Below are 22,131 nucleotides of genomic sequence, written 5' to 3' on the forward strand. Positions count from 1 at the left end.
TGGGGAGGTCCAGGAAGCATGTTTAATTGGCCAGACACAGACAACATACAGCAGGAGCAGGGCGGAGGCCTGGACATGCGACAAAGCCCGTCACCCCTGGCCTGCACCACCAGGCCAGGGTCTCCCTTTCTCCCCACACGACAGACAGGACGGCACCCCAAAAAAGACTCGAGGATGCTGGAAACGCAAGCAGGGAAGGACGGGAACACCACAGCCAGAACATCACCTTCCCTGGATTCGGTTTTTAAGTTACCCAAAGCCCTTCAGGAGCCTGTCACCCCTGCAGGGCCTCTAGCTGCTTTACTCATAGCCCTCATGGTACCCCTGCAAGGTGGCTGACCTCCTTCTGAGGCAGAGAGAAACAGATCCAATGAGTAAGGTGACTCCCCCAAAGTCCCAGAGGGATTTGGAGACTGAGTTTGTCCAGGGATAGAGTGACAAAGAATGCTGGGTGTTACCCCCACCCTAGGAAGCAGACAAAACCTGAACCTAGTGCCAAGACAGGAGATGGGACCAACTGTTTATTCAACAAAAGCCTTTTTATTCATTCAAAAATTAACCATTGGGTTTATTCTGCAGATATTTTTTTAAAAAATTAAAGTTGGGGGGAAGCTTCCCACTGTGCCCTTTTGCCAACTACCTCGCCAGTCCCAGATGACCTAGAGGGGCAGGTGGGAGACACGCTGCCAGATATGTCCGGCTAGGGGACCAGGGCCTCTTGGACCACAGCCTCCTTGGCCTTCAACTTCTGGACCACTGCAGCCCCCAGGCGACACTACAGCTCATCACCACCAGGGGGAGCCCTGTAGTCCTTGAATCACGTAAATTAGGAAATAACGCTGGGAGGAAATCGCCTTGGCTTTCTGCTTGGCCAGAGTAGGGGGCTTTCTCTGGAGAGATGCCAGGGAACCCCAGGCACCCTACACTCCACCATCCCCTAGAAGAGACAATGTCCCCGAAGGCCCAAATGCGTCTTCACAGGAAATCAACTGCCAAACTGCAGGGCATTTAAAGGAAGAGATGCCAATGCCACACACATATGCCTCGTTATTTTAAACCTGGCTAGATATCACAGAGTCGTGACGAGCTATAAGTCACCATCCACACAAAGTGGGGAGCAAATGCCTGGAAGAAGAGGGGGGCACAGCATCCTGGCCCCAGGAGGGAGGGTCTGCAGAGGGCCTCACAGGCTGGGCCACACCCCTAAAGAAAGCAGCATCAGATGGGGTGGGGCTCGGTGGAAATGAACTTGGGAAGAGGCCCTCCGGCCGCTCAGAAGAGGCCCAGCCTCGGATTCTGGGCGTGCTGTGTGCCACAGCTAACGGCTGGTGAAAGAGGGGCGGAAGGCAGTCAGCCCGCACCCTTGGATGGAAACAGAGTCCAGCATCCTGCCAGGAAGAAGGCAGCCCAGAGCTGTCTCCAACGCTTGGGCCCAAGGACATAAACTGCAATGACCAAAAAACGCCACACTTGAGGCTGCAAACCAAAAAGCCAAGATGGCCGAGAAGAAACCTGGGCCCACAGACTCGGTGAAACCCGTGCTTAAACCTTGACAGTCCACAGCTAGGAACCCACTGAGTTGACATCACCCAACGTGCCGCTGTGAGAGAGGGCAACCGAGGTTCCAGAGACCACAGAGAGTCCACTCTCGCCCTCTTAACCTGAGTCACCACATCTACTTCCTGTCCTAGAGGCCCTGGCGGGAAGCTGACCCAGAGAAGCCTCCAGGAAAACGGCCTGCAGCTGACGGCGGAATGCAGAGGCAGGACAAAGCCACCTCCAGATGGGGGACACCATCCTCCAGTCACAGCTGCTCACCCACAGGTCATTAGCAAGGAAGAGTTTGGCCTCCCAGGAGTATAGTGGACATTACGGGAGGGCCGGAGGGAGCAGAACAAAATCCAGGGGCCATTTCCCCCCCCTCTCGATGGTGACCAGAGAGGCTACATACACTAGAAGCAAGAACTGTGGTCCAGGCCTGCCTCTCTGTAGCTGGGAGGCCTTGTCTCACCTGAGGAAGCTGCCCAAGGTGAGGACGAGCCCCAGAGGAGCTCAGGAGACTAGCGGGCGCTACAGAGGGGCTAAATGGGGTGCCGTCAGACACTCAGGGCCTCGCAAACACAACCACAAAACAGTGTCACAGGCGCAGGAACCCAAGCTCCAGGCTGGGAGTCAGACGCCAGCGAGACCAGCCACCAGGTCCCCTAGCCCCGCTGACTGAGAGGGCAGACTACAAAATCCCAGAGGAGCCCAACCGTGGGCTCCTTGCTTCTGGTCTACGGCTGCCTGGTGTTCCTGGTGGCAGAAACGGAGCTGCCCCTGGCTCTGGACTCAGTCCTGGAGGAGCAGAACCTCCCTCCGCAGCATAGCCTGGTCCTCTCCTGTCACCCTCCTTCCCAGACTCCAAGCAGGGAGAAGCCATGCAGTCTGCCGCCAACAGGCAGACGGGGAAGGAAAGCCCAGGAGTTCACGGGTCACACGCACCCCTAGCTGATGCAGACCACACTTCACACTCTGCACACAGTGTGCCCTCCCCCAGCTCCCACTCCCGGAACCAGGTTCTCCGTTTTCTCTCTGCTGTGAACCTCAGAGCAAGAGTTGCAAAAAAAAAAAAAATCCCATTTGTCCTTGAAGAAAGTGTTATGGACTCCAAGGAGAGGGCTGGGAACTGCAGGGCAGAAGCTGGGGAACAGTACACTCGCCACTTAGGAACGCCCACCTCCCCCTCTCCAAAAAATGGAGCACAGTATCTGAAAAAGAAGAGGAAGAGATTTTTGGCTTCTTGGCCGCTGCAGGCCACCATCCTCCCAAGTGAGGCGGGCAGGTGGGTGAGGGTATGCACATGTAAACGGAGGCCCAGCATCCCTGGAGTTTCAGACACACAGGGTAGCAGCAATAGTTAACAACCAATAAATAAAAGGTATCGATTATATGAGTATAAAAAAAAAAAACCTCACTCTCCCCCACGGAACGCACAATACTGTTATCACACGGGCCAGCATCACTAACCATCCTTGTCTGCCAGCGGCCTCACTGCTAACGGCCGGGCTGCAAGCCCCTGGCCACCGCTTGCAGAGGGCCAGGCAGAGACGGAGTTCTCTGAGACCCAGAGGCCTCCTCCCGCGGGTCAGTATCTTCTAGAACAGAAGGTAGTTTGTTTTCTTTTACGGTGTCCACTTGAAATGAGAAAGCGCGCACTCGCAGGAGAGCAGCAGGGATGACACAGGCTGCCCCAGGGAGACAGCCAAGTCCTTGGTCTGGCGGAGGGCTGGAGCCGTTTCCATTTGGGTTCGTCGCTGATTTGGACAAGCGGAGGTTGTTGACCATTGGAACCAGTGGCTTCAGGCGGCAGGTGGGTGCGGGGAGGGGGGGGGAGAGAACCGGCCGGGAGGCTCACGGGCGGCCGGCTGCGTGTAGATGAGGAAGGCTGGGTGGGCACGGGGGCGGTGTCAGACTGCGGCGGCCTCGTGGCACAGGAAGAGGCGAGCTGTTCCCACGCATCTGCAGGACAGAGGGAGGGAGGTATGTTAAAGGGATCGTCCCTGGGGGCCTGGCTTCTAAACTTTGTGAGTTTGAATAGCTAGATGTGGGTGGCGGGAAGAGACTCAGGCCCTCTTTAGTACTCCACTGAGTGTGCCACAACCAAAATTCATTCTAAATCAAGCGTCCCTAGTCTGAGATGTTTCGGGGGGCGCCCGCCCGTCCACGTGGTATCTTGATCCAGAGCACACAACCTGCACCCTTGTCCTCACACCACACGGCGCCAAGGCTGCCTGAAACAGCTTCAGTTTAAGACTGTGTGCTATTAATTGTAGCGTCTTTTTGTTTTTGTTTACTGCATCTACAAAATTTTTGTTCTTACAGAAGCATCATGAGTTAATTACTAAAAAGGAGTTTCAATGTTTTCCACAGTCGTTTCTCCACACACATCAAATTGGTATACCTTTTTAAATTGTATCCTGTTAGAACATTTGATTTTAATTTTTTAGATTTAATTTTTTGTGAGACCACACAGTACCCAGAGGAGCCAGTAGGGGGCACTGGATCCCCAGGACCTGGAGTTGCAGTCAGCCTGCCGTGGATGCTAGGAACTAAATTGGGGTTCTCTAGAAGAGCAGCAAGTGCTCTTAACTGCTATGCCATCTCTCTGCTCCAGCCCCTAGGACATCTGATTTGAAAACGTGTTTGAATTTCAGCATGGAAGAGGGAGGAGCACATAGGGCCTCACCTCTAGCTGAGAGGGAATCTCTTTAGTCACTAATGAGCCACCTGTGTAAATGACTCCATGCTTTTGTGATTTGTTTTGCTTTGCTTTGTTTTCTTTTCTTTTTCTCTTTTTTTTTTTTTTTTTTTTTCGAGACAGGGCTTCTCTCTGTAGCAGGTCTGGCTGTCCTGGAATGCACTCTGTAGACCAGGCTGGCCTTGAACTCACAGAGATTCCCCCAAGTGCTGGGATTAAAGATGTGCGCCACCACGGCCACAACCTGACCTGGCTTGCTGACCTGAATTTTATTAAAAAGAACATGTATTAAATGAATTTTGGCCACGGGTTAGCACAGAATTCTGGAAAGTCTCTGGACACACTTCTGCCGCTTCATACTATGTACTTATGTGAGGCTGTGTTCTAGGACAGCTCTGAAGATAGCAGAAGATGACTCACATCCCGTGGCGTCAAACCTTTAGCCACAATTAAAATCTTTATATAAAAATAAATAACATCTATTGCATTCATATTCAATTTGCTTTTTGTCTTTCATGATAAAATTATATATGCAACGAAAACTGCTTTTAAAATAAATTTCTTTTTTGTTTTGTTTCTTTTTGTTTGTTTTTCGAGACAGGGTTTCTCTGTATTGTTTTGGAGGCTGTCCTGGAACTCACTCTGTAGACCAGGCTGGTCTCGAACTCACAGAGATCCGCCTGCCTCTGCCTCCCGAGTGCTGGGATTAAAGGCGTGTGCCACCAACGCCCGGCCTCTAAAATAAATTTCTTAATGATTTATTAGCAGTAAGTCTCTGATTTTATGTTTATTTATTATACACCAAGATTTGGGTCAACGTGGGGTGGTGGTGGCTCACACCTTAATCCTAGCACTCAGGACGCAGAGGCAGGTGGATCTCTGTGAGTTCGAGGCCAGCCTGGTCTACAAAGTGAGTTTCACAACAGGCTCCAAAGCTACAGTGAGACCCTGTCTCAAAAAAAAAAAAAAAAAAGTTGTGTCAAATTTTCTCACTCAAAAGAAGCGTCACAAGCAGAAAAAGAAGTCTGTGGAACCTAGAGGGCGCCAGAGGGGAAGTTGGCATTCTGGGCTGGAAACCCTGAAAAGTGCACCAGACCTTTGACTCAGCAACAGGACTCTTCATATTTATCCCTAAGAATAAACAAGATGCTGTCCACAGTACTGTCTTCAGTTACGAGGACTGGCCTGAGAGTCCAACATCAGGGGGCCGGTTGGGTAAACAGGGTAACTGCTTACAACCGTTAGCATCCGCCTGTAGGTAGGATGAAGTCATTGAGGACCTGTCAGAGCCGCAGCCTCTTCAGCCTGTGAGAACGGCCATCATACATTCCAAGGGAAACACCAGTGTCAACAAAGGGCGTGGAGGCACTGGAGCCCCTGTGCCTGGACGGTAGGGACGGAGATGGTGGAAAACAGCAGCGCCTGGCCGTAACCCCCATGGGTGATGCACCCAACGGTGTTTTAAAATGGCCTTGATTTACGGCTCCGTCAGGCCTGCCGACACAACTCGACGGAACTGGTTCCATACAGGAACCTGGGGTAGCCTAACTCCGTGCTCCTGGGTCATGTTCACCCACTTTTTTTTTTGGTTCCAGAACAGACTATTTCTTACCTCTTCAAGCAGCAGAGAGCTGTGTATTTTGTGTCAGCATGACAAAGATGCATATACAGGGCTGCAGTTGTGACCTGGAGTTGTACGCCTTGGGCGTACAGTATGACCACATCTCAACAAAGCCACCATTTCAGAATGAAGCTGCGGCACGTGCTGTGATAGGGACAGCCCAGGGAGGCGTGCTGAGGGGGAAAGCCAGGCTCACAATGGGTAGGTCCAAAGAGACAGCCTGGCCGGCAGGGCTGGGGAGAAGCCGGGTGTGGAGCTGACTTCAGAGAACACAGTTTGTTAGAACCGGGAGGAGGCGACCGTTGCATAACACTATGAATATACTAGATACCACCAAACTGTGTGCATGCGTGCGTGCGTGCACTCCTCTGGGAATTAAATCAGTCTCTCGTGTGCCAGGGAAGGACTCCCATATGCTACTACATCAGCAACTCCTTTTTTTTTTAGAGATTTATTTATTTATTACGTATACAGTGTTGTGTCTGCATGCGTGCCTGCAGGCCAGACAAGAGCATCAAATCTCATTATAGATGGCTGTGAGCCGCCATGTGGGTGCTAGGATTTGAACCTGGGTCCTCTGGAAGAGCAGCAAGTGCTCTTAACCGCTGAGCCATCTCTCCAGCCCCTCTTTCTTTCTTTTTTTTTTTTTTTAATGTTAAGACCTTAATGCAGGCCTTTTCTTTTTTTCAAGACAAGGTTTCTCTGTGTAGCCCTGGCTGTCCTAGAACTCACTTTGTATACCAGGCTGGCCTCCAACTCACAGAGACCCATCTGTCTCTGCCTCCTGAGTGCTGGGATCAAAGGTGTGTGACGCCACCGCCCAGCTCTAGGCAGGCCTTCTAAACTCAAGAGACCCCTGCTTCGGCCTTTGACCAGCTGGGATGATGGGGGTGACAGGAGTCTGACAAGGGATGACAGGCCTATGCCACCAGGCCTGGCTGAACGGTCGGTCCACTTTAAAATGGTTGCTTTGGTACTCAGTTCCCCTCGTGGACCCTCTTATTGAAAGCACATGGGGTCCTGTCTTCTACCCCACAGAACCTTCCCTGGAACCGGTCAGCCTCCCAACCATGTTACCGTGGGATATGGGGTCCTGGAGGCCTCCTGATTAGACAGTTGGGGGAACCGTCCAGCCCAGCTGACTCCTGATCTATGAGGACCAGAAACCCTTATCTAGGCCAATTCAGTTTTCTCTCTCAGGATGAAAACCAGCAGAAAGGAGGCATTCAATGATGTCCCTGGAAGAAAGACCCCACAGGGAGTGTCCTGGCTAGTTTTATGTCACCTTGGCACAGGCTAGCGTCGTCAGCGAGGAAAAGGGAGCCTCAGTTGAGGAAACGTTTCCGTAAGGTCAGGCTGTAGGCAAGCCTGTTGGACATTCTTGTAATTAGAGATTGATTTTTGTGATTAGTGATTGATGGTACTATAGTGAGTGGTGCCACCCCTGGGCAGGTGGTCCTGGGTTCTATACAAAAGCAGGCTGAGCAAGCCATGGGGAGCAAGCCAGTAAGCAGCACCCCTCCATGGCCTCTGCATCAGCTCCTGCCTCCAGGTTCCTGCCCTGTTTGAGTTCCTTCAGTGATATGGATTTGTAAGTCAATAAACCCTTTTCTTCCCAAGCTGGTTATGCTATTTCATCACAGGTACAGTCACCTTGACTAAGACAGTGGAAATGTCTACGACAGCCAGGACACAGGAATAAAGGGAGGAAGTGGATGGGCAGGGCCACTGTGGGGTCTTGGCCGCCCTTCCTGTCTGCCTCTGTGGTCAGCAAACCTTTCTGGTTTGCACTGTTATTCTTGCCACAGCTCAAACCCTGTCCATCTTTTATTGACACGACATTTGTTGTTGCTTTGGAACATGATCTTATACTGCTGCTCAGGCTGGCCTGAAACTGGAACTCAAGGCTAATCCTTGTCCCTCAGCCTCCTAAATGCTGAGTTGTGTGACTACACACTCACCAGGAAGTTCTGATGGAAATGTAACTCCTGGAAAATGATGGACATAGCATTGCATCTGCTGCTAAAAAGCTGTACATCTAAAACTCATAGGTACATTTAGATCCAGAAGTTCATAATGATGGATATTCAAAAGTCATTGGTTACCTTTAAAGGATGCCAGGGAAACAATTATCTGGGGCTTGAGAGATGGCCTTTTTGCTAAAGTAGCTGTTGAGCAAGCCTCAGGATCTGGGTTTAATCGCCAGCACCCAGGTAAAAGAGCTGAGCTTGGTAGGGCGTTCTTAAGTTTGCCACTGGGGAACTGGAGACAAGCAGATGCCAGGGGCTTGCTGGCTAGGCAGTTTAGCCAATGGATGAGCTCCTCCAGGTTCACTGGGAATGTGGATCTCGGAAGAGGGAGAACCCAATGCCAGCCTGTGGCTTCTGCACAGAAACTCGCAGAATGCACAAACCAACTCATTCTGGAAAGTGTTAAAGAGAAAGAAACAAGCACCTGGCTTGCTTTAATGTTAAAATCTGGTCACCAAAGTCAGCAGAAGTGTCAGCGTCCCAGCAGGGACACATCCCGCTAGGCTCAGAGCAGGGAAGGGGCAGGAGCACACAGCAGGTGGTCCAGACTTCCACACGTGTGTGTGTGTGTGTGTGTGTGTGTGTGTGTGTGTGTGTGACGGCAAGAACAAACACACAATAAAATAAATAAATACAACTTAAGAAAAATGGATGATTCCGGCCACTGCGGCTATGTCTAGGTCAGATGGGAATGTTTTGGAAGTCAACTTTCAATTTATTCACATTTATTTTTAGTGACATTTTCTTTGCAAACACCAATTCTAATGCCTTGTCAATGCAAGAGCATTTCTGTGCAAAGTAGTATTGACAGACGGGCTAACGGATGGCTAGCTCAGTGGCTCAGGACACCGGCTGCTCTTCAGAGGACCCAAGTTCAGTTCCCAGTCATCTGGTGGCTCACAGAGGCCTCTAGCTCCAGCTCCAGTAGATGTTCTGCAGGAACATGCACGTGCACTCGCGTGTGCACGCATGTGTGTGCACGCGCACACACATACACACACACACCGCACGCACGCACACACAAATAAATCTTTTAAGTAATATTAATGGAAGCTTCAAAGTAAGCTGGAGCCGGGTGTTGGTGGCGCACACCTTTAATCCCAGCACTCGGGAGGCAGAGGCAGGCGGATCACTGTGAGTTCAAGACCAGCCTGGTCTACAGAGTGAGTTCTAGGACAGCCTCCAAAGCCACAGAGAAACCTTGTCTCAAAAAAACAAAAAAAATAAAATATAATAATAATAATAATAATAAACTGGAGAGAGGGACGAAGCATCCTGCCTTCCTAGCCTCTGATTCCTGACTGACTATGGTGTCTTTAACCCAGGAAAACTTTTTTCAAGCTAACCAGAGGCTAGATTTGGACTGATAAAAACAATAAATAAAACACCACAGGGCCATGGCTGACCTGAAGACCCTGCCCCCTGGTTCCATATGGACAGATCCCCAAGCACCCTGGAAACACAAAGAATTAACTGCCCCTGTGGGTGGGTTTTTAACCTCGCCCCTGCCTCAGGGCCCATCCAACTCACCCCAGCTCTGGGCCTGGACTATACCAGCCCATCGTAGAGGGACAGTGCCTGCACAATGGAGGGGTCGGCCTTGGAACCTTCCTGGAACTCCTGAAGTGTCAGCTTCCCGTCGGCATTCTGCAAGAAGAGAGGCGGTTGAAGATGGTGGTCTGCCCTCAGGGACAGGGGTCTCAAACCCACCCGTGGCTGGTCTCGGTAGAGCTTTCTGAGTCTAATAGCATCCTCGGAGGAGGAAAAAAGGCAGCAGCAGACAGCCCTGGCACTCCTGACCCACCTCTCACAGCCTCTGGGGCACCGTCTGGGAACCAGAAAAAAGCACAGTGATAGGTCCGGGGATCGGATACCAAAGGCATCAACTTAAAGACACCTGCAGCTCTGGGCTTTCATCAGCCAAAGCGACTGTACTGGCTCCTGTCCCACTGTGTATTTTTTTTCGTTTTTTTTAGTTTTGCAAGACAGGGTTTCCCCGTGGCTTTGGAGGCTGTCCTGGAACTCACTACGGAGACCAGGCTGGCCTCGAACTCACAGAGATCCGCCTGCCTCTGCCTCCCGAGGGCTGGGATTAAAGGCGTGCGCCACCACCGCCCGGCCCCACTGTGTATTTTTATTACCATTAATTGTCCAAAATGAGCTGGGCCCAGTTCAAGGCTGGGCTGGGCGACTTACAGAACCTGAAACATACAGAAGGCATTGGAGGCTGGCTCAGTGGCAGAGTGCTTGTGGAGATCCTATCTCAATTCCCAGGGTTTTTTGTTTGTTTGGTTGATTGGTTTTGTTTTACTATCTTATCCAGAGTGATTTTTTTGTTTTTTGCTTTTTCCAGACAAGATTTCTCTGTGTGGCATTTTTCCAGACAAGATTTTTCTGTGTAGCATTGGCTGTTGGAAACCACTCTGTAGACTAGGCTGGCCTCAAACTCACAGAAAATCACCTGCTTATGCCTCCCAAGTGCTGGGATTAAAGGTGTGTGCCACCACCCAGCTAAATTCCAGCACTAGAGGTAGAGATTTGCCATACAAGCATGAGGTCCTGAGTTTGATTCCCAGCACCCATGTCAAAATACCAGGCATGGGGCTGGAGAGATGGCTCAGAGGTTAAGAGCACTGACTGTTCTTCCAGAAGTCCTGAGTTCAATTCCTGGCAACCACATGGTGGCTCACAACCACCTTGAATGTAATCCTGTGCCCTCTGCTGGCATGCAGGCAGAAGACTGTATACACAATAAATAAAATATTTTTAAAAAATACCAGGCATGGTGGCACAGAGTTGTAACCTCAGGGGAGGTGGAGATGGGCCCAGCCCTGTGACTTACTGACTGATCAGCCTAGCTAAAGCAGTGATTCCCAAGTCCCAGTAAGACATCCTGGTGGGCCAGCTTCTGGGAGGGGCACTATACATGCGCATGAGTGTACACATGCACACATTCACACCAGTAGCATAAAAGGGGGTCAATCCTAAGGGTTAGTGCTCCGTGTGCCTTCCTGGGGCCTCTTTTGAAAGGGCATTTAAGTCACCCCTGGAGCAGGCACATCAAGTCCCAGGAGTCCTGAGAAGAAGCCTGGTTAGAATTTATGCCTCAGGTACCACTCACTGCAATTCCAGCAGCAGGGAGGGCAACACCAGGCATCACCCACCCTGGCAAGGCTGATCTTGTGATGGCTGAGAGCCTATACCTGTGCTGCTCAGTGCCCTCCAATCTTCAGGGTCACCCTATAGAGGAGAAGTGCACCTGTCCCTTGTGGTCTGGTAAGGGAACTGGCCTAGTATCACCATCCCAGGAACACCACAATCACACCCCTGTAAATCCAAGGTCTATGGTGTTTCCAAAGCCAGAAGACGTGTGACTACATCAAAAATCAGTTTTGGGGTCCTGCTACAAGAGGGCTGCCGCTGCTTCTGCACTCCGTCTAAAAATTGTCTGGGGACAGCAGGAGCTCAGCTGCACCCGGCCCATGAACTAATCTCCCTTCCTAATTAAGAGTTCATAGCTCTCAGGGCAAGCCTGGTACCATCAGCAGGCAGCAGGCAGCCTGAGGTCTTCTATTCTCATGGAGGCTAGAGAGGCTGTTTCTTCATCGCAGTTTCAAATTTCCACATAAACCAAAGTTATTTTAGTTTGGGGAAAAATGTTTCTGGTTGGGGTACAGCTCAAGCAGAGTACAGGCTTTGTATTTGTACAAGGCCCTGGTGTCACCCTGAGCATCACCAGAAAAACAGAGGAAGGGCATCAGAGAGTCAAAGGACCCGTAGAGTTCTGCAGAAAAGAGACAGAGGGTCTGGGGAGACGTGTGAGTACAGTGCTGACTGCAAGCTTGAAGACCCAAGTTTGATCCCCAGAATCGACATAAAAACCAAGCAAGGTGGCATGCGCTCTAACTCCAGCCCCTGGGCCAGACTGAGGCAGGACTGGCCAGACAGGCTAGCAGAATCTCAGGGAAAGACTTTCCCCGGAAAAGAGGTGGAGAGCGTGTGCACACGACAGAGACACAGACACAAGAGAAAGCGGTTTCTCCCCACACCCCTGGGGTCTGTGGCTAAAACCCAGCAGGTCTGTGAACACAGAGCGGATCAGACCGTCTTCTCATTCCCAGAACCTAGCATGACCATCAGAACCAGTGGCACCCATCCAGGACCTTGTCACACAGCTGCTGCCCACATCAAAGCTTCGATTTGGCTGGGTGTTGGTGGCACACGCCTTTGATCCCAGCACTCGGGAGGCAGAGGCAGGAGGATCTCTGTGAGTTCGAGGCCAGCCTGGTCTACAGAGCGAGTTCCAGGATAGCCTCCAAAACAATACAGAGAAACCCTGTCTCGAAAACAAACAAACAAAAAAAGCTTCGATCTAGGCAGATGGGGATGCCCACTGTGTTTGTGCAGATCTGGGGATGGAGCCCAGGGCCTTGCACATGGTAGGCAGGCCCGTCACCACTGAGCCACACCCCAAAGCTACACCACAGATTCCCTTTAAACCATGCCTCAGAAGCCACAACCCAAAATAATCCGTTTCCTTTTCACTGTAGGAGCAATACTTTTACACTTTGGGGGTCATTATTATGAGAAGTCCGGCTTCTGCAGACTATCAAAGGAGTCCAGGATGAAATAACAAAGGCCAAGGGCCCTGGTTAATTATAAGGGACCTTCCTGGGAAACGCACCAAAAAGTCTGATTGTCTGCCAGCCGCAAGCCAATCCCCCCAAGGATCGGCGGCAAAGTCTGGCCAGGCCCCAAGGTCCCTATGCCCCACCTCACCTTGTCCATCATGGCAAAGATCCGGTCCACCCTCTTCTCGGGTGTGTTCTCTTCTTCCGGGAGCTCCACGGTGTTCCCCTGCCGAGGTCGGTCAATGTGAGGCTGAGCCAGCGTGGCAGCCTTGGGCTTGCGGCTAAGCTAAGCCCTTGCCAGGCGCCAGGGCACTGGGCCAGCCCCTTTGCCTTGGAGCTCACAACTAAGCCCTTGCCTTGACACCCGGGGCTGGTGCCAGTGAGGAGCGAGTCTCTCTCCCATTCTCTAGCCCTGCCCCCTTTCAAAGGAGCATCTCAGCCACCTGATCCCCCCCCACCTCCCGCCCCCCAGTCCCTGCCAGACCCCCAGGCAGGGATGTCCACGGCTACTCAACAAGCAGTACTTGGTTTCCCTGTACTGTCCAGAAACAGGAAAGTGACGCCAGGTTTCCCCCAGGCCCTGTAGACCACAAGTGGCCTCCCTGCCACCCCTACCCTCCTAGGACTCACCCTCTGATGGCCTCCCTGTCACCCTGCTGAGACTCACCACCATCTGGTAAATGGCGTCCACTATGTCCAACATCTCATTTCTGGTGATGTAGCCATCATTATCCAAGTCATAGAGCTTGAAGGCCCCTGTGATGAACCATCCAGGTAGAGGTCACCCTGGCCCAGGGCAGCAGCAAACTTCTCCCCTCCCCCCTCCCTGTGACCCAATACAAAGCCTGAGATGAGGCAGTCCTGCCAGACATCAGGCCAGTGTATACTTATATGAGGGTACATTCACGCACTGGTGTAGCCACGGTTGTAAAATTAACACAGATACAGGAGTTAGACGCAGTGGTTCATGTCTCTAATCTAAGTATTCGGGAGGTGGAAGCAAGAGATCATGAGTTCAAGAACACCCTGGGCTACACAGTGACTTTTTTTTTTTTTTTTTTTTTTGGTTTTTACAAGACAGGGTTTCTCTGTATTGTTTTGGAGGCTGTCCTGGAACTCGCTCTGTAGACCAGGCTGGCCTCGAACTCACAGAGATCCTCCTGCCTCTGCCTCCCGAGTGCTGGGATCAAAGGCGTGCACCACCACCGCCCGGCTACATAGCGACTTTTACACATGTCTGGGTTATGTAGTGAGGATTTGGAAAAACAAGGGTTGGGGCTGTAGTTCAATGGCAGAGCATTTGCCTAGCATGGGCAAGGTCCTGGGCTCAGTCTCCAGTACAGCAAAAATAATAAAAATAACAACTTTAAAAATATGCAGGTATTGGTCTACAGAGACTGAGGCTGTGGAGTAATCCATGGGAGGCAGTGCAGTCCCCAGAGCAGGGCAAGTTGGGAGCGCGGGAGGAAACGGCCAGGCCATGAGACCAACACGGCAGTCGAGCCCTTCACAAATCCCTGACACTGTGGCTCTGCCTCCCCTGTGCCTGACCTCTCATCCTCAGGCTGCCCCGCCCCCCACCGTGGGCAAAAGGAGGAAATTAAAACGATGTATGGGGTGAGCATGACGAAAATCCTCTTCTGTTTCTAAACACAGAAGCCACTATGGGAACAAAAGCACCCACCAACCAGGGCATTCTGCCCATCCGTCCCTCTCCTAGGAAGATCCCTGGGCAACCGCTGTGTGTCAAGGGCCACCCGGGGCATGCACGTGCTTGCTCAGAGGCCTCCCAGTCTTCCTGCTGCAGCCTCTCACGTGAGGTTCTGGCCTGGAGCCCCCTTCCACCACGACAACCCCCTCTGGGCTCGTCAGCTCCTCCTCGAGTGGCTCGGCGGGCACCCCCTGCCCCTGCCTCCCACACAGCATTGAGGAGTTTAGGAACCAAGCCGCTGTGGTGGACTGACAGCCACCACGGCACGGACGCACCCGCCTTCGCCCTGGGCAGACCCTGGATTCCCATCTGGTATCACAGGTGGTGCCCTCAACTGACGCTCGTGAAACCAGTGAGTAAATGAGAGACCCTCAATGTGGCTGAAGACCTGAGTCTAGCGGGGATCTGGACCCTGTGACACCACCCACAGGCGCCACAGTCCCAGTGGGCATCTGCCTTGACCCCACTCTTGTTCCCACCCCCACCCCACCCCTGCAGCCTGTCCCACCGACGTAGCTGTGGACTCTGCCTCGGAAAACCCAACTCCTCCCCCGGGGACCTTTATCCGTCCCGGAAGGGCGGTGTTCTTCCTGCTCTGACCCTGCACAGATGGCCTGGCCTGCTTGCTTGGCCGCATCGGGCCCACCTGCCCAGAGCTCACTGCCAGGCCTCTGGGGATGCCCTGACCTCCCAGAGCCGACTCCATCTGTGGTCACCACTGCAGGTGTCCGGCACCTTCGCCTGTCAAGGGCTGGAGCTACATCCCTCTGGCCTGGTGGGGGACAGGGGACTTACACCGCAGCTTCTCATCCAGGGTCCCCCTCGAAGTCACCGAAAGTGCCTGGATGAACTCAGAGAACTCGATCCTGCCATCCTGAGGGAGACAAAGTGGATGGCTTCGGTCAGCCCAGACCTCACAGGGTGATGATGGGCAGTCGAGAGGCAAGACACCAGTAACTGATGGACGGGGCAAGAGGGGAGGAGGGAGGGGAGGAGGGAGGGGAGGAGGGAGGGGAGGGGAGGAGGGAGGGAAGGGGAGGGGGAGGGAGGAGGGAGAGGATGAGTGAGGGAAGGAGTGAGGGGAGGAGTGAGGGGAGGAGGGAGAGGAGGAGGGAGGGGAGGAGGGAGGGGAGGAGCGAGGGGAGGAGTGAGGGGAAAGAGGAGGGGAGGGGAGGAGTGAGGGGAGGAGGCGGAGCTGGAAGAGAGGCAGGGAGAAGCTGATGCCCGCTGGGCTCAACACACAGCACAGCAATAATGGGGTGCCCAGCAAGGGGAGGGGCTCAGCAGAGAGCTAAGGCTCAGCTTAGTTCTACCTATTTGTTTTACAGAAGAGGAAACTGAGATCCATCTAGAGAGGGTGGAACCACCTCCCACGCCAGACAGGGGAACTCCCAGACTGGAGCACCTAGGGAGAAAGCTGGGACCATGAAAGGGAAGCCACCTGAGTCGCCAGTGCAGAGTCACAGGGATTCCAGGAACACTACGAAGTCAGGAAAATGGTGTCTCGGGACAGTCTGCAAGCCTGGCTACTCCAACCCTGGACAGGCCAGCTGTTGGTTTAGCAAGGCCAGTGCCAGGAAACAGTCACTGTCACACAGTAAGTATTGGAAACTCGTGCTCAGTGGTACTCAGGGAAAGAGCCAGGCACAAAAGTCATACTGTAAGCCTTAATTTGCTCATCTGTGAAATGGGAGGCATTGAAAGTAACAGATGGTCAAGACCAGAATCAGCTACACAGAAAATCGAAGGTCAGCCTGGGTGGCCTGGCTAGGTTTGTTGTTGTTTTGTCTTTTTGTCAATTTGATACAAATTAGAATCTCCCGAGAAAGGCAAGCATGAATTAAGAAAATGGCCCAGGCAGGGAAGTGGTAACACACGCCTCTAATCCCAGCACTTGGGAGGCAAAGGCAGGCAGATCTCTGTGAGCTCGAGGCTGGAGTGGTCTACAAGGGATAGCAAGGGCTACACAGAGAGACCCTGTCTCAAGAACAAAACAAACAGGAAGGAAGGAAGGAAGGAAGGAAGGAGGGAGGGAAGGAAGGAAGGAAGGAAGGAAGGAAGGAAGGAAGGAAGGAAGGAAGGAAGGAAGGGAGAAGAAAACAGAAAAAGGGGTTGGCCTGTGGGGCATTTTCTTAACTAATGACTGCTGTGGGCAGGCCAGCCTTGGGCAGGGTCTGGAGTTATAAATTACTCTCCTCCACAGCCTCTGCTCAGCTCCTGCCTCCAGATTCCTGCCTTGCCTTAGGGGCTGTAACTGGAACCTGAGAGCTGAGATAAACCCTTCCTCCCCAGGTAGCTTTTGGGCATCGTGTTTGTCAAAGCAACGGAAGCCTAAGACCCTGGGCTAAATAAGACACCTGTCTCAAAAAACAACAGAAACATCAACCCCAAGGATGGCTCTCAGCCTTGTCAATCACACCGTGAACACCAGTTACAACCAGTATGCGTAAGAAAACTCACATATATGTACGTGCGTGTGCACACCATGCCTTCATAATTTTGTGCAGCTCTCTGTGTGTTTGCATGTGTAAGCCTGTGCATTTGTGCACACGGAGCACTGAGTGTGTCAGTCACACAAGTGAACACGTTGTGTGGGTGGGTATGCCACATGTAACTTCCGTGTGCCACTGAGCACATGAACGCTCAGTCCCGGGTGGGGAACCGTGCAGGGACAGTGAGTTCGCAGTGCTACGGAGCCTCCTGCTGCAGGCTGCAGCAGCCGGAGGAGCCCAGGGCTGGGCCAGGCACAGAAGCCTGCGGCTCACCTTGTTCTCGTCGAAGACGTTGAAAACAAACGTGGCGAACTTGGTGGGGTCTCCGAACGGGAAGAACTGTTTGTAGATCTTCTGGAAGCCAGCCGCGTCCAGCTGCCCGCTGGGGCAGTCCTTAATGAAGCCCTTGTACCTGCAGACAGCATAGCAGTTGGCGGAGAACCAGGAGCCTCTGCCAAAGACCCAGGAAACCTATGAACCCCAGTTCCATGACACCGGTAACAGCGTCACACGGTCTGATGAGCATGGACCCAGATGTCACAGGCATGGGCTCACGCCTCTGCCTCTCACTGGCCTGTGACCTTGGGCAAATGCTCACATGGATACAGGAAATCAGAGGTAACACAGGAGTTCACCTGGACATGGCACGCTGTGCACTCGGCCTGTCAATCGACACTCCTCACACAGAAGCCAAATGAGTCACCAAATGACCTCCAGGAAGCCTCCCTCACTCATGGCCCCACATAGAGTGGCTCCTGGCTCCTGTATGGCCCTACCCCGTCCCTGCTCTAAGGGAGTAGAGCAGACACCCACTGGGACCGCATGCGGGGCCCAGAAGGCCCTGTGTACTCCACCTGGACATGCCCACCTTTGCCCCTGTACCCAGCACAAGACCCTCCCAATACTGACCACTGAGAGTATGGCTGGAGAGGACAAGCCTCGGTCCACTAGCTCAGCCGTTCACCCGCTGTGCAACCCTAAGCAAATGCCTTCACCTCTCTGAATGCTCATGTACGAGGAACAACGGTTGTCATCTTACTAGACTTGGGTGACATGGTGCGTGTGCTCTTGGGGCCTGATATTTAAAACTCACAGTATTCACTCTCCAATATCAGACAATGCTACAAAGTGTGTAAAACAGTCCCCAGTATGACCGTCAGCACACCGAAGTTCACTGCGTGTGGCTTTAAGCTGGTGTCTGCGTGTGATAGGCAGGGCATGCTTTCTTCTAAGGACCATTTCTCCCACACTAGACAACTAGAGCTGTCCTCAAAGTGGAGGATTCTGGGAGTCAAGGGCTAGAACCCTGCTGTGACACTGTGACTCCTACCCAGAGAGGCAGTCAGTGTTATGAGAGGCAGGGCGATGATCCCATCTTACAGATGAGGCCAGCCCAGCTGTTCAGTCACTCACAACCTAAGCTCTTGGAATGCCTTGTCCTGTGTCTGTTGCTCTCTGCCTGACGGTGTGTCCCCACATCAATCCAGTATGGAATTTCTCCAGATCCACAGAGGTCTCTGCATTCTGGCCCTGCAAGTCTCACAGGTCTGCTTGGCCCTGGCAACCCTGGGTTCCTGTGACCCCTGGCAACGGGCCACACACCAGAATGAAGCAAAGTGGGGCTGTGAGGGGCATGGACACTGGGGCTGAGCTTCCTTACCGGAGCCAGATGAAAAGAGTTTTAGGTTGGTTCATGACCCCCAGCCCCAAAGGCAGACTCCGGAATCCAAGGGAAAGATACACCCACTGCCCAGCTGACCCCTCCTACATCTCTACCATCCGGCTAGCTTCTCTCCAGTGCTGCCTGCCATGCGAAGGACCGTGACAATTATTTAAAAAAAAAAAATGAAAATGCTAGAACGCCTTTAATCCCAGGAGGCAGAGGCAGGCAGACCCCTGTGAGCTCGAGGCCAGCCTGGTCTACAGATCGAGTTCCACGACAGTCAGGGCTGCACAGTGAGACCCTGTCTCAAAAATGAATAAAGATGAAGCAAAGAAAAAAAAAGGTGAAGCTGTCTCCTGAGCCCAGCCCAGAGGGCCCGCAGGAGGCCCAAGGGAGGCAGCTCCCTGGTGGGGGAGGCGCCCCACACTGCACCAGTCACTGGCACTGACATCAGCTACAGGGGCTGGTGGCAGAGTGCCAGTCTCTACTGAGTATCTAGTTAACCCCCGCAGAGGCTGTGCCACTGAACCCCACCCCGTCAACAGGAGGCTGGAGAAGCCGCCCCACGAGGTGTCGCTGGAAACCCAGGAGGGGTGGCAGCCCGCACAGAAGTCCCCATCATGTAACTTCCACCACCCCTTGGTGCTCAGTGCCCCGGGTCCTGTAAGCTCTGCCACCGTGACAGGCCCTAGATGTCAACCTGTCTAACCAGGCTAGGGTAAGAGTCCTGCCCCACCCCTAGCCAAAGCCCCCACGATGGACACACTTCACTCAGCACTGGCTACAAATCCCAACGGGCCTGAGTCTGACAGCCTGTACGTGGCCTGGTGTCTGACACACACCCAGCAGCTGTGTACCCAGAGAGCTGTGAGCACACAAGACTCCGGGTGGGGCTGACAGCAGAGGAGCCCAAGTGTCCAGGTCCCTTTTCTGAGCTCCATTGCACAGGATCCTCTAGACGCCTTAGCAGAACCACAGAGCTCGGTGGACACGGTTAGCAAGCCAACTGTGTGTGTGTTGGGGGCGGGGACTAGCACTGGGGCCCAGAGAAGGAGTGATACCAGCCCAAGGTAACCCTGTCTATTAGCAGAGGCGGGGCCCCTCCCTTCCAGCCTCCCCACCTCCCGGTCTCTTCTCCGGGAAGAGATCCAGGCTGCGCCACCCCCATGCCAGCGGCTGGGAAAGCGATTATACCCAAACATTATATAACCCCACTATTCACCCTCCTCAAGTGGAGGAGGTGCCTCCCTCCACAAGAATGGTGAGGGGGAGGCCTGAGGCTCTCTGGCCACTGGCTTGCTTCCAGTCCCCTAATCTACCCTGCAAACTGTCACCTTGAAGGGGGGGGGTTGCCACCTTTTGCTTTTATGCACCACTGGCTGGCTAGGGAGGGGGCTCCATGTTGGTGGACGGCCTGCCTCACAGTCCCCGCAAGACCACACAGGACAAATCTTCCCACTCCAGGCCAGGGCTAGCTGCCACCAAGCCAGGCCTTCCCCCTCTCAGATTCTGCTGGGTCAGTGCTGCTGCTGGTACACCTGCCAGTCGCCAGAGCGTGTGAATCTGTGCTCCTAGCCCCAGTCTGGAGGGCTAGAGGATACACCCCACTGTGCCTCAGTTTCCCTAGCCCCCACCCATGGAGGTGTTCTGGGCACTGGTGTATAGCTAAAAGTGTCCCTGGCTAGTAGCATCCCCAGCCTCCGCCTCCAGACACTGGGGAGTCACACTTAGGCTGAAGACAAAGTGGCCTTTGGAGACCCTAAACTCAGGGAGATCTACAAATGTCTGGCTTGCCTGGGCTCCAGGAATATCAGTTGTCCCTTACGATGCACTTGCTGGGGGCCAAGCATTGGGCCTGAGCTCTTCAGGCATTATTTTGCCAAATTATCCAAACAAGCCCAGGAGGCGAGGACTGTGGTGCCCATTTGCTAGACAAGGAAACTGAGGCTAGTGGAGGTAGCTATTCCCGCTGCTTAGAGTTGCTCCCCCCAACCTGGCTGCCTCCTCTGGGGGAAGGCCCCACCTCAGCTCACCCAGCACACACAGAGTCCTGTTTCCCCCGTTCCTGGGGTTGGATCTGGTGGCAGCTCTCAGTTATGACTTGGGATCGTCACTTACGTAGCAGCAGACGGCTCATGGCTCACGACAGGAGTAGTCCTGAATCTTCGAGGACCCCTGGCTCTTAGTGGATGCTGAACGGAGTCCATTGTCTAGCAACTTTGATGGTCAGCCCTGGAGCCTAGACTCCACAAATGAGGTAGGGACAGGAAGAGGGCTGTGTCTCCTGAGTCCTGCTCACCGCTTCTGTGACCTGGGATGGTTAGTGAGGACTGGAAGCTCTTGGCTCTGCACCTCAGGATAAGAGTCCTCACCACCACAGGCTCGGATCAGGCTGGGGAGAGGGGCAGAGGGGGCAAAGGCGGCCCACAGCCACAGTCACAAGAGGTCACTGAAAACTGGTACCTCAGGTGACTGTCACTGCCAATGCTTCAGGAAGGAAGTCTCACTGCCGAGAGGACAGTCTACCACACAGGCTCCAACTTCATACGGAAGGCAGGAGTGGGCAGTGGGGGCGGGGCTCCTGATTCTCATCACCGTCACTTTCATGACCTTGGGTCTCTAGGCTTTGCTGTTTGGTGGATTTCACTGGACACACAGGAACTTGGGGATATTAAAACACGGCTTCAAGACAGGTGAGGTGGCACCCTGTCACCCGGCACTATAAAGGGGAAGGCCATCCTTTTCTACATAGTGAGTTTGAAGCCAACCTGGGCTATATAACCCCACCACCACCCCCTCACCTGGCTTGTTCTTGAGCAGCTTGAACACACCTGCCTGCTTTGAGTGTGTGGAAACCAGGGTCAGGCACCTTCCTCAGCTGCTCTCCACCTGACTTTTTGTCAGGGTCCCTCACTGAACTTGGCACTCACCAACTGGCTAGCCAGCAAGTCCCAGGGGTCCTCGACCCCATGCCTCCCCACCCCAGACACATACTGCAAGATGCGTCTACTCCTGCTTTATGCATATGAGCGTTTTGCTTGCCATGTGTTAAGTGTACCATGTATGTGCCTGGTGCTGAGAAAAACCGAGGGAGCCGGATCCCCAGGAACCAGGGACACAGACAGTTATATGCCATCGTGTGAGTGCTGGGAACCGAACCCAGGACCTCTGCAAAAGCAAGAAGTGCTCCTAACTGCTACGCCAGATCTCCAGCCTGAGCCCAGCATTGTGCATGGACGCCGGGGACCTGAACTCGGGTCCCTACTCTGCTGAATGAGCATCTGCCTGAATCTCAGCTTCGACGTCTTTTTCATTTGTTTGTTTGTTTGTTTTGCTTTCTCAAGACAGAGTGTAGCCCTGTCTGTCCTGGATCTCACTCTGTAGACCAGGCTGGCCTCAAACTCACAGAGATCCGCCTGCTTCTTCCTCCAGAGTGCTGGGATTAAAGGTATGCGCCACCATTGCCCAGCTTCACTATTTTTCTTAGAGGAGGGCTCTAGCTTCTAAGGCAAACCTGAACTTGTCCTGGGTCTCTTGGTCCTTGTATATGACCCTAAACAGGTGACTCTGTCTCACTGAGCCTCGGTTTCCCCGTCTCTGAGGTGAGAAGCCCATCTAACATTTGCCTTAAAGGTCCCTGAGCGAGCTGGGGCAGACAGCACTACAGATAAAGGACACTCGGCAGGCAGCCAGGACCTCCCACACACGCTTGACCGCACCCACACATGCGCACACGTGTGGCA

The 22,131-nt window shown here is 53.2% G+C and overlaps 1 protein-coding gene and 1 long non-coding RNA gene across 3 annotated transcripts in view; one reads left to right on the plus strand and one right to left on the minus strand.

Annotated features, from left to right (window-relative positions):
- The window catches only part of Ncs1 (neuronal calcium sensor 1), a 55,068-nt gene continuing 32,937 nt past the window's right edge, over window positions 1-22,131 (minus strand). The window contains exons 3-8 of one of the 2 annotated variants that reach the window (XM_040745008.1): window positions 16,999-17,137; window positions 15,029-15,107; window positions 13,190-13,278; window positions 12,671-12,748; window positions 9,422-9,538; window positions 1-3,501 (exon numbers count right to left, since the gene is read on the minus strand). In XM_040745008.1, the coding sequence (XP_040600942.1) occupies window positions 9,440-9,538; window positions 12,671-12,748; window positions 13,190-13,278; window positions 15,029-15,107; window positions 16,999-17,137 (484 nt within the window). In that variant the 3' untranslated portion in view covers window positions 1-3,501; window positions 9,422-9,439. Of the gene's footprint in view, window positions 3,502-8,599; window positions 8,825-9,421; window positions 9,539-12,670; window positions 12,749-13,189; window positions 13,279-15,028; window positions 15,108-16,998; window positions 17,138-22,131 lie in introns of those variants that run through there. The other variant, XM_040745009.1, reaches the window with a different exon arrangement.
- LOC121140302 lies at window positions 15,562-16,727 on the plus strand. The gene is made up of 2 exons (XR_005877072.1): window positions 15,562-15,830; window positions 16,526-16,727. It is a non-coding gene; the product is annotated as an uncharacterized LOC121140302 (long non-coding RNA).

The sequence above is a fragment of the Mesocricetus auratus genome, unplaced genomic scaffold (assembly GCF_017639785.1).
Source record: "Mesocricetus auratus isolate SY011 unplaced genomic scaffold, BCM_Maur_2.0 Super-Scaffold_100004, whole genome shotgun sequence".
In the NCBI taxonomy this organism is placed as follows: Eukaryota; Metazoa; Chordata; class Mammalia; order Rodentia; family Cricetidae; genus Mesocricetus; species Mesocricetus auratus.